This window comes from Denticeps clupeoides, chromosome 19, assembly GCF_900700375.1.
Source record: "Denticeps clupeoides chromosome 19, fDenClu1.1, whole genome shotgun sequence".
Classification (NCBI taxonomy): domain Eukaryota; kingdom Metazoa; phylum Chordata; class Actinopteri; order Clupeiformes; family Denticipitidae; genus Denticeps; species Denticeps clupeoides.
In genome coordinates, this window is record NC_041725.1 from 14,375,345 (window position 1) to 14,392,586 (window position 17,242).

The following is a 17,242-nucleotide window of genomic DNA, read 5'->3' on the forward strand; positions in this document are numbered from 1 at the left end:
TCTGCAGGGGGAAGTGTAACATTCCTGTGTCGATGGTTGAGGGTGAAGATTCGACACCCCGGTTTTTACATGCCTTTGTCCGACATCAACGTGCGAAGTATCAGCCGTCAGGACCGCCCACCCTCTTTGTCTTCACCAAATGGGAGGCACCGGGGGCGTGACATCAGAAACAACAGGTTCTGATTGGCCAGTGACAACTTCCTGTAGGCCAGTGACAACTTCCTGTAGGCCAGTGACAACTTCCTGTAGGCCAGGGGTATAAATGTCTGCACACATGTGGAAAAGGCACCTCTGAGCTATCTTGCTCAGGGGGGTTTTTCCCTCAGAAGCCGGAAGGCTTCTGGGACTTTTATCTTCCCTTCTCTTTCTCTTCTCCCTCTTTACTCTTTCTTCTCATGTTTACTTTCTCTATAACCTTGGTACCTTTTTACATTCAATATTCACATGTAACTACAATAATTATTTACCGGTGTTAATAAATTAGAAACTGTTCATTTTTAACCTCTGTTGTGCCATGCCTCTTTCTGCCAGGTAACATCAAATTGGAGTGGTTAAATACAGTGCTTTGTGTGGAGGGAGAAAGAGTTTTTTCTACACACTCTATTCTCTTCTCCAACACCACATGGTCTTCATGTGTGGCTTTTTACAAATGGTGACCCCGACGTGATACCTTTGCTCGGATGTGGATCTGTGACCGTAAGTCTCTTTTATCTGAATATTACTGCATAGGGAAGAATAGAATCTATGTGCTTTAATTTAAATAAAAAGGATCTACATATCCTAAAAGCCCGGGACCGTAGAAACCGAGGCATTTCTAAATCCAGATCCACTCCGACAAGGTATAAAATGAACATAGACTAATTACTGTATCACTTACAATGTGGCATGTAGATATGGCTGGCACAATAGATGAACCCACAAACCAAACTGTTAACCAGGATTTGTGACATTTTAGATTACTGGTATTACATTGAACATCATAAACCATGTCCCACGGTGAACAATTTGATAATAACTGATCAGGGATTGGAAATTGCACTGTTAAACTTAAATGTTTTTATTTTAAATTCATGTTCAGTATGATCAACATGTTTAGGATCAGAATTTAAATTTATGTGAAACTGTTTCTCTCTCTGAACACCTCAACAATGCCATAATCTCAAATAATAGCTTTTAGTGATAAAGGTGTAATTCTCTAATCACATGGCAACAAGCGGGATTTTATTTGTGTTTATTTTTCCGGCCACTGTTGTTGATTGAACTTCGTTAAGCCGATGCAAATTCGCAGAGTTATGAATTCCCTAATAAAGGTGTAATTCTCCAATCACATGGCAACAAGCGGGACTTTTTTATTTATTTATTTGTGTTTATTTTTCCGGCCACTGTTGTTGATTGAACTTCGTTAGCCGGTGCAAATCCGCAGAGTTATGAATTCCCTAATAAAGGTGTAATTCTCCAATCACATGGCAACAAGCGGGACTTTTTTATTTATTTATTTGTATTTATTTTTCCGGCCACTGTTGTTGATTAGACTTGATAAGCCAGTGCAAATCTGCGGAGTTATGAATTCCCTGATATCATTTTAAGCCTCCCACTATATTTACATGTTTTTTGCATTACAGTATCTGATCATTGTTGTCATTTGTTTTTCTGGTTTGGTTTTAATGTACGATGAACACTGTTTTTCTACATGCACAATCTGTATGCAAACCTCATCACACTCCAGACAAAGAACCCAACCAAGTGTGAAAAGCCCTGGATCCAGTTGAATATTCTATGTATGCTGCTGTGTTTGATCTATGCCAAGAAGACAGGTTTCCCTACAAGGGTGACCTCAGACGCCTGAGGATCACAAAGAACACAGAACCACAACTATCGGCTACATTTGAATTCCCGACTGACCAGGAAGCAAGCAGATACACAATCATGACCCAATTGTGATCCCCATGGACCCTGAATACTCGAGTGCCCCAGGGGATCAACCGGCCGTCTGTAAGAATGGACATCGTGGGAGCCTGCTTTGTCTTGCATAACAGATGTCTGCAGGGGGAAGTGTAACATTCCTGTGTCGATGGTTGAGGGTGAAGATTCGACACCCCGGTTTTTACATGCCTTTGTCCGACATCAACGTGCGAAGTATCAGCCGTCAGGACCGCCCACCCTCTTTGTCTTCACCAAATGGGAGGCACCGGGGGCGTGACATCAGAAACAACAGGTTCTGATTGGCCAGTGACAACTTCCTGTAGGCCAGTGACAACTTCCTGTAGGCCAGTGACAACTTCCTGTAGGCCAGGGGTATAAATGTCTGCACACATGTGGAAAAGGCACCTCTGAGCTATCTTGCTCAGGGGGGTTTTTCCCTCAGAAGCCGGAAGGCTTCTGGGACTTTTATCTTCCCTTCTCTTTCTCTTCTCCCTCTTTACTCTTTCTTCTCATGTTTACTTTCTCTATAACCTTGGTACCTTTTTACATTCAATATTCACATGTAACTACAATAATTATTTACCGGTGTTAATAAATTAGAAACTGTTCATTTTTAACCTCTGTTGTGCCATGCCTCTTTCTGCCAGGTAACATCAAATTGGAGTGGTTAAATACAGTGCTTTGTGTGGAGGGAGAAAGAGTTTTTTCTACACACTCTATTCTCTTCTCCAACACCACATGGTCTTCATGTGTGCCTTTTTACAAATATTCTTACAAAAGTAACAAACAATGGTTGGCTATTGCTCCTCTACTCCATGCATGGCAGACATGCCCACTCTCAAGCACAAATTAAATGTAGCTGCATTAATGCTATTTGTTTATTTGTAAACATTACATATTGTTCATTGATCTTTGTGATTAACGGGTTCACATTTACAGATCTAGTATCTACATATGAAGAAGAACTGAAATATATTTTAAAAAGCTGAATCACAGGACAGTCAATGGGCATCTGAACAAGCCCCGCCCTCTCAGCAAACAGTGAATGAATGGATGGATGGATGGATGAATGAATAAATGTTACATATGAATGAATGGTGGATATCAGTAGGGGGTAAGTAAGTCATTAACCTTCAGTAATCCGGGGGGGGGGGGGGGGGGGGGGGGGTCCTGGAGGACAGAACAGAACTGAATGAGAATGAGAAAGAGAGCAAGGGAAACAGCCTGCTATAAAGTATATAAGACTTCCGCCATTTTTCATTTTCAGGGTTTCCATAGCAACAACAGAGGATGAGTCCACCCAATAGGGGGAGAGAAGCAAAATTACAGGAAACAGCACTTTGCCGTGTGACGACAAAAGAACGGCCTGTCTTTCCAATCAAATAAACGCAATGCTGAGTAAATGTGTGTCACCATGATAACGCGGGGACAGGACAAGCAGAGCAAAGGGACAGGATGTGCCAGTCTGAATGGATAGGATATAAACACACCACCTCAGTCATATTAAACAGCACTGACTGACTTCACTGACATCTGCATTCATGCCCTGCCGTAGCCTAGAACACATTAATTCATTAAATTATCCTGTAAAGTAGCAGGGAAGAAGCAGAAAAAATTATGAAATGCTAGCAGAAACACACACACACAGCAGCGAATGCTGCAGGCTGTTTGCTGCAGTAGAAGGTGCATTAGTCAACATTGCCTGGCCTCCTCTGGTCTTTGATGCTGATCTTGGAAAAAAGAAAAAAAAATGTTGACTGTACGCTAAAGCTCCTTTGGATTCCATTTACAGTAAATACGCTTCAAAGAAAGTGAAAGGTTTCTCACTGGCAGAAGGAGAAGCTATCAGAAGCCTTCAGAGCCTCAAACTGCGGAGCCACAGAAACAGATATGGGCTCATGCCTAAGCTCTAGGTCAAAGGTCATGTTCAGAGTGACTCTGCGGCACAGAGTGAGGACTCACTGTGGAAAACAGACACCCAACCCTCAGGCTGATGGGACGCTGCACAGAAATTCATATTAGCAAATAAATTATTAAAAAAGAAATTAACTGTCTAGATGTCAAAGCGCTGGGTCCAGTGCCCAGAATTCACTGTGGTCCCTGCTGACATTTAATCATCCTCCCATAATCAAATGCTTCATACTAATAAAGCTAATTGTTTTTTTTTCCTCTGGAATTTCAATTATGAATTTGAGAATTATTAAAGTTGTGGGACATTTTTCAAAGTGTGTATGTGTGTGTCAATGCCATCAATCAGTGTCTGGGTATCTGGGAGATTTGACTTCAGTGCAAAGCTGCGTAGTGGAGTGTGTCCTGACATGTCACAATCCACACGCAGCAAATTAGGAAGCAACTGCTTCTCCAGTATCGGTCAAGGGTGGCATGGCAACCGCTTCCACAGAGATGGAGACAAGAGGCAAGGAGATTAGAGCCTGGATTCTGATTGGGCAATCTGCTTTAAGTGGAAGTTTATCTTTTATCATTTCTGTCAGATGTCACGGTCAGGGAGACGCTCAGTCAGAAGTGCTTAGAATCCGAGGGCTGCAAGGAATGACATCAGAGACAGACCCAGGGGTGAGAGAGGAGAAAGTCGTGTGTGTGTGTATGTGTGTGTGTGTGTGTGTGTGTGTGTGTGTGTATATATATATATATTCCCACCATGGCCACATAAACATAATTCATGAAATAAATAACAACAACATAAAAAAGACCACTGTCCCCCTAGTAAAATTAGTAATGAGCCAGTCCTGGCCAGTCCTAACCCATTACTGTGGGCGGGGCCGTCTCTGCTGCGAGGGATTGCGAGCCTGTCCTCTTGCTCTACTCCGTCTCCAGGCGGGCTATTTATAGCTGCTAAGACGTATGCAGCGTGACACTAATAGCCGGCCTGGAGTCAGATCGATATGCAGAGTGGATGGGAGCACCGCCGCACACATCACAAGCACTCTCTGAAGAGCACACCTCAGGTAATGAGTTAAAAGTAAAGTTCCAGTGAAGCATGAGGCCCAGGGCGAAAGTACCAGCCCTCTCCAACACACAGTAAACACTGGCATCACTAACTCTAAACAATGCTAGCTATAACGCAGCTAATCCACCCTACCACCATGCAGTTAAACACAGTTAAGCCACCCGTTTCTTCACAGCAATGTTTCTACGATATGGTAGAGAGACTTAGTTGCTAACGCAACACAATGCAGCTCTAACATTGCAAACCACATAATTCCAACAAAGCCAACTTATCAATTTCTTTTAAACTCTTTCACACAAAGCAAAAAACCCAACATAAAACCAGCACTAACATGACTAACCCCACACAACACCAGTTATGGCTAACCAAGCATAACATTGACTATAACATGGTTAACACAATATAAAAGCATCTCTAATGAGACTTATGCAGTATATAAGCTCTAACAAAGTCATAACTCTAATATGGTTAATTAAACATATGGGTAACCCAGCATAACACAACCTCTGACATGGCAAAGCCAACAAACAGCATCTATAAAATCAACCAAAAAATATAAAACCAGCTCTTATACAGCTAAACCGAATCACACAACCAGCTCACATGTGGGTACTCTGCTGACAAAAAGCAAAATGCTGGTAGGTGATACTCATGGTTTTTGGCTGGTCTGAGCTTGCACAACACCATGTGTAACATGGCTACCAAGACCAACATCATTGTTAGTAATCCAACATAAAACAAGTTCTAACAAGTTCTAACAGTTACATCAGCAGTAGCAAACCCAACCATCCATCCAACCAGTACTGCAAACTCGACCCCCCCCCTAACCATTATTGCAGTACATTGTACCAACAAACAGTCTATAGCTAAACCCTCGGACGCAGCAACGTTGCTAACCAAACTCCCAACCAACCGTGAGGGGCAGACAGCAGGCCAAACCAGGCGCAGAAATAACAGCACATGAAGCGCCTCGTTGCTGGAGTGTGACACAGGAGACAGCAGTAAATGTGCTCCTTCAATGATTCATACAGGTGCTAAGTATGGAAGTGCTGGCTCTTAGTTGCTAGTGCTTCATGCTCCCCCAAGCATCTAAAGCAGGGTCAGGCGCTTTCCATTCATTTATCGAGGCCTGACATTTCTGACGTTTCCGCAAAGGGAAAAGTATTTGCTTTCAAAGTAAACTGCGGAGTCTATCAGTCAAAAGAACACTTTTCCTAAGCGCTTCCATGTCTGCGCTTCAGAATAATGGATTAATTCATTAAGGGAAGTCTCGGTTGGTAAACATTACATGAATGGGGAAACAACCCTTTCCTGATTACAGGACTTAGCGAGGTGCGCCTCGACCCATAGACAGATGAGGAGAGATATCCCGAACATGGAGGCAATTACAGACAGACAAAAATGAGAGCTGACTGTGCTTGACATTGTTAGAGCGACAGGCTGGCTGCATTTACATTAGATGGCGGCGATAAAGTTTGGAATAAGACGTGCATTTGGGGTTATGAAGGGAGGGAAAAGGTCAGGTCTGCATGGGACTTTTTGTCTTTGGCTTGTTTCAAAATGTGAGAAAATAAATCTCGTCCACCTTTGGTCCCTTGCCACTTACTCTTCCACCTCTGCAAGAGAGAGAGAGCTCTAAACACTTTCCTCTTAGACCATGGGAATTGGGTCTGGGTAAAATCTAATCCCTTCTCCCACCTAGAACCGCCTGTTCAATTTCCCTCCTCTTTTGTCACTTTGCTGCACACCGAGCCGGGCTGCATCTCATCCATCAGAACTACACCGGTTTATTACTGCAGTCACCCCACCACACACACACAAACACGCTGGACAGCCCCTCATGCATACAAATATTTACTAAATTAGACCTCTCACATATCCCCATGCTCCCCCCCCCCCCCACCACACACACACACACACACACACACACACACACACACACACACACACAGAAAAAAATCTCTGGCTCTTCCTATCTCTCTCTACACAAACACACAACTACATACACTGCATTCCAATACACACACACACACACACACACACACACAAGAGTGCCCTGTTGGTTGATGCCAGCTGTTCTTTACTCTCCTCCTGAGCTCCAACAGGCCCAATTACCCAGAAGGTAATTCCCTCCTGGGAACGTCTCCCCATGGGACTGTCCACAGAGTTTAAGAATATCGAAATTAAACACGACCTCCTTAATCGCAGTCAGTGGGCCGTGCGCTGCAGTGTGTGTGTGTGTGTGTGTTGTTTGCTGTGCTGCAGCGCTCATGGCAACCTGGTTGGCTGATGGAGTGGGAGTTTATCCATGCTGAGGGCAGACACTGCGAACGACACATTCCCATTCAATACCATTAGCAATTTAAACACACACACACACACACACACACACACACACACACACACAAACAAATTACAAAACACAGCAAGAGGATTTGCTGTTGAATATAAAACCTCATTTTATTATGGAATAAATACAGAGCATTATATCAAATATAAAGTACAAACTTTACAGGAATGACAGGAATATTTATTCATGAAAGTAGTTCGATTGCGTGACAACTCCACATCTACCCATCTGTACCTCACTGCTGTTTGAGAAACAGGGCGGCGCCACACTGGATCCACTGGTCAGGATTTCCGTTGCATGGCAGGTCGATGCTGGTGACAACCCGCACACGCTCGGCACTTGTATACACTGGCAGGGAGATGCACTCCTCCAGGGCGTAGCTCCCACCGGCACTCTGCAACGTTCACAAATCATTACAGAAACGTTTCAGCAATGACTTCCTACAGCTGTATAAGTGGAGAACAGTGAAATGGCATGGAGGTGTGGTGTGGACACAACGCGACAAGACCAAATACACAACTGCACAGCTCTGTACATGATTTGTTTCAATATGTGTCCGGATGTTACCTTATACTAACTCACCATCCATAACCCCTTATTCCTGGATCCCACCCCGGATTATTGGGCGCCGGGCGGGGCACCAGCCCAACCCACAGGGTACACACACACAACCCACTCCTATTCTCACACACTGCTCCCCGGGTGCCTTCCATGGCTTCATACTGCTCACCAAAATTTAGATTCACCAATTCACCTAATGTACACGGCTTTGTACAGCAAAAAGGAAATTGGAGCACTAGGAGGAATCCTAAAACAGGTTCTCCAAGTCCTCCGCTCTGCGAGGACTAAATGAATGATCTGCACTACCATGGAAATGTCCTTGATTTTCATTAACGGCCATTTTCAGCTGCCTTGGTCATTAACATCCTCTGAACAGTATTTTGTTAATCTGATTTTTTAAAAAATAGACCATTTTGAAAATTAGAACATTTCTGAATGACCCTATATTGTTCTAAATGGGGACATATTGCTATGTGTATTATCATGCTTAATTTTAGTGTAATAATGTTTGGAGCAAGATTGTTACATAGAGGTAATTGCTTAGTTATTACACACATTACATAGTAATTACTACAGTCCATAGAAAAAGCTTATGTGTATGTGGTTTCAAGTATGTGGCAGGGTTAGAATGCCAATGTGTGTGGACTTTAGGGGATCATGTTCCTGCGCTATGATTGGTGAAACTGTCAGAGTCAGCAGAGAAGCACTGCTCACTAGAGAGATCCTCAAAGATCAGTCACCTGTGCTCTGCCTGCATATCTCGCTCCTCCGCTGCTGTCCTCACAGTAATGAAGATCACGCTGTGATCTGAGGTCCACAAACGTTAGGGGGCCATCCGCTTAAAAGACCACAGCAGAGACACTCCTGAATTATACATGTCCCAGCGTTCTGTGGTTCTCATTTGCACGGAACAAGGTGATTGAGCGGAGACAGATGCATCAGGGTGGTGTTACAAAGGGGTGCAGACTAAACGTAGCTTCCTTCCTGGTCTGGCCTGTCCGCATTCGTTTTTGTTGTTTTTTTTCCCATGCTTACAACTTCTGCCACCATCTTTCACCAACAGCATTGTGTTCATTTCTGCATCAACCACAGGTCACACCAACCATAGGCAAAATTCCCACAGGGGTTAGGGGGGGTTAAAAATCTTATCCAGCCAATATAACACCATTTACACCAATTTTTTACACCACAATGCACTTCGTAAGTGGCGAACATAGCTGCTTTGTTGTTTCACAATGCCAAAACAAATACACAGAGACCATGTGACCGTAGTTTAGAGACAGAGAAAGATGGAGAAGGATGTAGAAAATAGAGACGGATAAGGAGATGGATATGTATAGACAGACAGGCGATCAAAGCAAGAGTGAAGAGTGTGTGAGAAAGAGGGTGGGTAAGTAGGTGGGAGTGTGAGCGAGTGAGACGGCGTTAGAGGGAGGCAGTAATCACGGAGACAGGCAGCAGGCCGGGATGACGTGTGAGGTGAGGGAGAAGAATGATTGAGTACCTGTGGAATCCAGGCCATGTAGCAGGCAGGCACTGCCGACACACTGGGAGAGTCGTGCTGGTTCTCACACAGACGGCTTCCATCAAAACTGCAGCCCTCCAGCTTCAGTCCTCCGATCTGGAACACACAAATGCTTATATTTCACAAAAATGACAAATACCTCATTGGAACAAGACTTTTCTAAACACAATCCCACCCCCAGCATCATAAGCATTTTAGACTTAGCATTCAAATTCTAATTGTAGAAGAAAAAAATCCAAGGTTCCATGTCCTTGTAAGCCTCACTCTAAAATATAAAAAATGTCCAGAGACGAAGAGGGTTTCAGAGAAATGAAAAAAGAAGACGATTCAGGTGCTCTTTCTTGGTCACTAAGAATGTTTTATGCAAATTTGTGACACCGACACTTACTTTTTATTGATGTCCCAAATTAATTATTTCAGCAAGATAATGAATTCAGGTTTGTTGTAAAATACAAGACAAACACAGTTTTTTTTTTCCACTTGTGCTCTCAGACATGTGAACCCCACTGTACACACACACACAAGCTAATATTAAATATGCAAAGACCATCGGTCGGTGTTAAATGTCAAGATTAACACTAATGAGCCGGTGTCTACAATTGGGGTCACCTGCAGCAGTGCCATGGAAACAGGGCAGACACGAAAGGAGCAGTCACTGCTTTGTGCCGCCGCCTTTCTTAACTCACCACTCTCTCCTGCCCCACAGCCTGCTGCCAGGGTGTTTGGTTTCTATACATAATTAAATCATCTTCGCAGGGCACAGTTAGCTGCACAAAGGTTACAAAAATGTGTTCGTTGTGTTTGAAAAGGTTGAGCAGCAGGACGTAATTCAAACACACTGACGGGAGAATAGCCTTCAGATGATGTTCAGACTGTTAGCTTGAGAACCGGATCATTCCTACAGAACGGAAAGATTTTTATGCCGCCTCTTCGCCACTCAGCAATCGACACTGCGGGCCTGTCACTTTGCATATCCAATTACCCATCAGCATCCAGTTGTGCCCTGATTAACATGGGAAACAATGTGTCTGCACTACAAAGCACAATGATGGGAAAGATCTAACAATGACCCAGTGGAAGAAGATCTGTGATGTGTTAATGAGTTAATGTGCAGAAATATTTATACATTCCTGGATGGCTGGCAGGTTTGGGTTTTAGAGGATGGCGAGTGAAAGTACAGAACATTTGGGGAACAGTGGTGCCAGTCTTTATTTCTTTCCTTCTTATTTCTGGAGATTCCTTTAAATGAAATTCTGTGTAAAAAACAGAGCAGCAGGAGTCAGTGATGCCTGAAGCTGAATTCATCTCTTCCTCTGTGGTCATTACAACACACACACACACACACACACACACAGACAGACACAAATGGACACAGCTGAAATAACCTGTCACCATCACACAGAGCTGCTCCGTTCTCTCACAGTCGAGTAAAACCTCGCAGGGCTATAAACACTGGAACATTCAACCGGACACCTTCCTCTCTCCTGCAGAGGGAGAACAGTGTCTGGATATGATGAAGAATATAATAAAAACGAAAAAAGTAGAATGATTGAGTTTATATGGACAATGGCAGCAGGGATGGTGGTAAATTTCCCCCTGTACCAGCAGGAAGGTGACGTCACCCTCCCTACGGCCTGACCTGGAGAATCCCAGCCAGCATCCCTGCTCAGACTCGTTCTGTGCCTTATGCCCAGTTCCTCAGTCTTTTCAGTGAACAGGACCTCCCTGAGGGTCTCCCTCATCAGAATTTTCTTCCTCCAGCTGATTTTGGAGGATGGCCACAGTGCTCATCATACCTTGACTGGGAGAGTCGCTTCAGCAATCTTGCTCTTCCAGGAGGCCACAAACTTCAGACTGTCCATCGAGCAGTTCATGGACCTGAGGGGGAAGAAGTCAGCATTTTTTAATTCACACAGGACAGGATATGTTTTAAACACGACAGTCTATTCACACAGATTACCTGGCTGTCTCCTGTCTGAGAGCGTTGAGGAACGTGTCAGGGTGGAAAAGCTCAGACAGGTCCAGAGTGTCATTCAACAGACCGTGCCTCTCAGCTTTCTCTACCCAACCCTGCGAACACACCATAGACCAACACTTAAGTCAAAAACACACCAGCTATAATAGTTAATAAAATGAAATATATTTAATCTAGTCTTTTATGTAACTATCCCTTCAAGGGAAAGTTAAATACACCCAATAAAGCATACAGCCAACAAGAACAAATTAAAATAAATATTTAAAAAAGGAACAGGGTTGTAATGCAAATACGCATTATGTAAATTTTATATAAAATGTTTTAAAAAACAGCTAAACTCTGCAAACTCATCTTTTATATTTACAGGTCCAACCCATGAAAAGTGTGGAAAAGAACTTCTGTATCAATTCTGAATGATCCATGGATCAATCATGCTAGGACAATTGCACTCAGGTTGTTAAATATTGTGATTTTTCCCGTTGTAGAGACCAAAACAGAAAATATTTAGCTGGGCACAAATTGGACAGTTTTTGCAGCTCTATACATTTTGCTCATGAGATGAATATTATCCCTTGTGGTTATGGTGAAATTCTAAAAGCAAAAGACATGTTCTTCTGGAACTGTGGAGCATGTGCAGTTTAGGCTCCAGTTGAATGTATAGATGTGCCTCTCGATCGTATTATTAGTCCATTCTTTATCGGACTACCACAAAAACTGGATTTTTTTCTCCTGCTGTGGAAACGTAGTGAGTGAGGAGGAACAGACAGACAGAACGAAAAAGAAGATGTGCATGGCCTGATCTGGCATCAGCTTCATCACAGGTTAGATGATGTAATGAGTGACAATGTGCAAATGTATTAACAAATGAATAAACAAGTGGGGAGGCGTGCACGCTGTAAACAGGAAAAGTGCTGGCGCTTGGGGACATTTTCTGCCCGTTGCATCATGCAGAACTTCCCTGTCCTCCGCCCTCTCCTACTGCCAGTCTAACCAGAGCTGGCAGCTCATCTCTGTACCGAAGCCCAGTGATTATAAAGATAATTGGCTCTGAGTATAAAAAGTTAAGCCATTACACTTTGTTTCATGAGCTCATCTACTTTTTTTTGTCGGGGTGACCTTCTGGTCAGGAAGTGTAAATCCTTGGGTGGTGGGGTTGTGCAACCAAGTCACCGCTTGCATTAAATATAATTGGGCCTTTAAGAGGGGATCTCAGCGCACCCCGTATAATCCCTCTGACGGCAGCTCGGATAGAGCCCGCGAGAGAGCAGTCCAGAGGGGAAAAACGGGAAGCCTTGCCTCGGCTGGGAGCGGCGAGTGATGCATCCTGAGACGGCCGAAGACGGGCTTATCAGCTGAGCGCGGCAGCGGGCTCAAGGTGAGCGATGAGCCGGGGGTTTCTGCAGGCTCTGCCCGAGGCCAGATAGTGCAGCCAGCTCTACTCATTTCAATAGAGCGCCGATGCCGAGATTAACCGCGCCGCTTATCACACCCTTCAGTCAACCTGAACTCTCCCGTTCTCATTTAAGTGGCAGGAACGAGCCCGGCTCATTTCTGATGAGGCGGCTGATCATGTGACTAAGACCAAAGCACCTCAATTTTGTAGGACGGAGATTGACAAAACACTATGACTCCTGAAGTTCAGAGCTTTGGCAGAAATTCTCCACTGTTTAATGCTTTGTCAGCTGTGGAGGACAGGGACGTTGGGTGGGGCAGGCTGATGATGAAGGACAGGGCTTCAGAGTCAATATCCACCAACTAATCCATACCGCCGCCACACTGCCCACTCAAGCCTCTAATCAGGAACATCCACCTGCACAGCCCACCTTCAATAGGCAGGAGCCAATAGACGGTCAGACGACACACCGCAAGGCCACTACTCCACCATGGATTACCTGCACATAACTGCATACAAAGCATTCACACACCTTCAGTACAGATTTTTGAAGAATGTCAGGATGCCTCTTTACCTTCATGGTGGTTTTCATATCATTGTAACCACCTTTATGAGATAGAAAATCAGCCAACGAGTGCTCAGCATAGACCTACAGCATACCTTACATTTATTAATTTGTAGTCTTGTGACATGGGTTTTGTTCTACAATGTAAAAATATCAGAAAAAAAAAAGACGTGTCAAAAAGCCGAAATATGATTCAGGTATTAGAATATTCAAAATAGGGGTTTTAAACTGGTAGAGTGAATGAAATATACTATTTTCAAAAAAGCTAGATTCTGAATGGGGTAGCGAAAACTATGCGAAGGTCCATTATTCACATGGTGAATTTACAGCATGAATGCACGGTTTGTGTATATTTTGCAATTGCTACAAGCTCAGGCACAGGGGTTTACAGGTCAGTGAGAGGTAACTGGGTTCTGTATATGACTGCAGGGCTAAACATCAGAACAAACATCTCCTTTAGAGGGGACAGGTGTCTGAAAGTCTGCAGTGGCAGCGATCCAGACACACACAAACACACACACATACACATCCACACAAGAGCAATTCCACTTTGGCTGCACTCCCAGTAACCATAGGAGACCAGTACAGGGAGCTTGTCAGACCCTGATCCTGGTTAAATGGCTAAATGTGGCCGAAATGGCCCAACCCCATGGAAAGTGGTGGGGGTGTCCATGTAACCCAGCTAATTTTAACAATGCCACCCTGCAACCTCAGCATCGGCACCCCTGTGGGCAACAGAGAACAGACCAATCACAGCAGATGCGAGTCCCAATGCCGCAGGAGTAAACAGGAACTGCAGCTGGACAGCCGCTCAGGGATGAATTTGGGTTAGTGGGACCAGAACCGAGACTGGACCACCAACACAGGTCTGTACGCACAATCCTGATGAGTGAGTATGCTGTATTCTATACACAGCCGAGAATTCTCCCCCTCGATGCTGGATTCTGTAAATACAACTGCTTGGTGTGTCTGCCTTCAAAATGCTCTACCCAAACAAGCGGCCACAAGAAGCCTTCTGAAGCATGACATCTCCGCTGTGACCATGATACAACATAGGCTCGGCTCAACAGTGAGGAGTGTGCGTGTCAGTGCATGCTGTGAATCTAGGGAAATTTCCGTAAACTTCCGGGAAAACCGAGGCACGTTACATGGTACCCCGGCACCAATTTAAAGCTAGAGTCTGGCAACACAAGACTGAAATGACATAATGAGCTGGTGCTGATGTGCTCAGAGAAAAGCAGTAAGCATCGCATGTACATTCAGCCATGTGACCTCAACAAAACCTAAAGCCTCTAAAATACTTTACTCACCTAATCATTTATAGGTCTTTCAAGTTCAAGTGAGCTTTATTGTCATTTCAGCGACAGTGCAGTTGAAATGAAACAATACAAATCTGAAGATTTGTCAAACAAGGGAACGCTTTCATTTCTTACTTAATACTTGTATGATGGTAATTTAACCAAAACTACTTGTACTGCCTATTCAGTGCACTCACCAACAACGTTTACACTCCACACGGGTGTAAAACACACAGGGGTCAGGAGGTTAATTATTAGAGAAGTCTGCTTTGCATAAATGTGCGCACACACAACTACAGCTGCAGTAACATACCCCTATCAGACATGACACACACAAACACACATGCACAGTATCAATCTCGGTTTAAACAGATAATTTAGCGGAAATAAGGTCATAGGCATTCGTCTGCACACTCCTCTGTATGACTCATTGTCAGGCGCTCATTACTCTTGTTAATTGTTCTCTGTCTAAATTACATAAGGCCCATTATACAACTGCGGTAAATATGGTGTAGTGGGGCACTGTTATTGTTCCCACCAATCGGCAAACATGATTTAGAGGTGCAGCCAAAAATAAAAGGCATGAATAACTCACAGATGCTCCTCTAATAAACCGACTGAATTGCAGCTCATGCTTGCAGAACACCACGGCCCTGCCACGTAACTGTCACTACAAAGGGAGAGAGGACCATGTGTGTTTCTGTGGAATTTGGCTGTACCAACATGACCTGCCAGATAAAAGAGATGTGAAAACATACTTTCAATTTTTCTTTCTTTTTAAAATGTACAGATGCTAGTAGCCTATTGGACTACTGAGTATCAGACAGTGTCTTCCTGGTCAAATACTCAGTGTCTTCCTGGTCAAATATTCCTTGATTATTAACTAACTAAAAAGAATGTTCAGATGCAGAAACTCACATCGTGAACACAGTTAAGAAGCATGTGTATGTGGGTGGTAGTAGCCTAGTGGGAAACACACTTGCCTATGAACAAGAAGACCCAGGTTCAAATCCCACTTACTACCATTGTGTCCCTGAGCAAGACACTTAACCCTAAATTGCTCCAGGGGGGACTGTCCCTGTAACTACTGATTGTAAGTCGCTGTGGATAAGGGCGTCTGATAAATGCTGTAAATTTAAATGGATCTACAGGAGATTGAATCAGGAGGATGAACAATACAATTATTTCAGACTGCGGCAGAATTTTTGCATGACATCTTCTCTGAGTGTCACTCCAGAACGAGTCAGGGGTGGAGAGCGCCCAAATCTGTACATTACAAAGTCATTCTTTATCGCACCATCAGACCTGCGCTGTCGCTGTTGGCCAGCTATAGACGTATCACATGACAGTGGTGAACTTCCAAATGCCCTTTGCCATTAAATACTTTTCGAAAAAATGTTCAGATATGTTTGCCCTTTTTCATGTGGCAGGCGAGCAGAGGCTGTACATCAGCACTCACAGTGTGCTGCATTTCTTCCAACAAGCATTTCAGTTTTTTTAAGGGACATATTCTGTCCCCCTTAACGCATGTGACGTCTAGCAGTACAACACACACATCTGCATAGTGACTTCCCTGACAACGTGGCACCGTGAATGGAGCTAAGAAAACAATAAGCGCCCATTCTCCTGTTGTTCTCTTGCGGAGGTGGAGGCGACTGAAGCTCCCTCAGGTGATGCCGTGGCGAGAGCTCACCCGCTCATGAATAATTCACAAGGGCCAGTCAAAGGCGTTTAATATTCACACCGCCACGCCTTCCCAGAGCTCAAGGTCAGCATGTTTCTCTCAATCTCTGCGCTCTTATCCGTTTCATTTCTTTCAATTTGCCACGTCGCTCCTGTTCACATTCGGACTGGGAGCTGCTTTTGTTTTTCATGCTTGGGGTTTAATGGCTGCAACCACCTTGGTTGAACAGAGACACACACACACAGAAAAAAAAACACCAGAGTTACTGCTGGAAAGATAAGAAAATGGCAAGTTTGTCATTCAGAAAAAAAGACAGGGTTTTGTGGAGTGGAGACAGCAGAGAAGAACAAAACAGAGGGGAGGAGAGATTTCAGATGAGGAGGGAGGAATGGAGAGGGGGAGAAGGAGAGATTTGAGCAGGTCTGGGTCTCTTGGCAGCTCAGAATCCGAGCTGCTTCCACTCCGTCTCCACTGCGTTTCCTCCATCTCACAGTCCACCTACTGCCATATGCTCTACTGCTGAGTTCTGACACACAGAAACACACGCGCACACACACACACATACACACACACACACAATCTGCAGCATGTGTAAGAATTGGAGGGGGTATTAATTAGGTAGATTAGCTGTGTTTCATACAAGAACAATGCGTTAAAATCATCCAGCTTTTTCAATTATAAAGAACAAGACAGATATAAATGTTTCTTTTGAACATGGCATTTACATGTGTGTGTGTGTGTGTGTGTGTGTGTGTGTGTGAGAGAGAGAGAGCCTGACCTGTATAGCAAGAGCTCGTGCCACCACTGCCCTCAGGTACTGCATTGGGTCCTCTGGCCCCTCCCACTTGTTCTGCCAACTGAGAGGACACTAAAATAGAACGAGAGAGAGAAAAAACACATACACACACACACGTCATAATCAACAACACCAGCATAGAGCAAAAATGAGAAACATCCCACCCCCTTACACACAGACTTCCCATCATCCTTCTCAAGACAT

General features: G+C 44.1%; 1 protein-coding gene across 7 annotated transcripts in view; it reads right to left on the minus strand.

Moving 5' to 3' along the window:
- Positions 1-7,193: 7,193 nt before the first annotated feature.
- The window catches only part of dync2h1 (dynein cytoplasmic 2 heavy chain 1), a 110,477-nt gene continuing 100,428 nt past the window's right edge, over positions 7,194-17,242 (minus strand). For 3 of the 7 annotated variants that reach the window (XM_028961659.1, XM_028961660.1, XM_028961661.1), the window contains 5 exons: positions 17,021-17,110; positions 11,288-11,397; positions 11,124-11,205; positions 9,307-9,423; positions 7,477-7,635 (listed from right to left, as the gene is read on the minus strand). In XM_028961659.1, the coding sequence (XP_028817492.1) occupies positions 7,477-7,635; positions 9,307-9,423; positions 11,124-11,205; positions 11,288-11,397; positions 17,021-17,110 (558 nt within the window). Of the gene's footprint in view, positions 7,216-7,325; positions 7,636-9,306; positions 9,424-11,123; positions 11,206-11,287; positions 11,398-16,251; positions 16,823-17,020; positions 17,111-17,242 lie in introns of those variants that run through there. The other 4 variants (XM_028961663.1, XM_028961657.1, XM_028961658.1 and 1 more) reach the window with 3 other exon arrangements.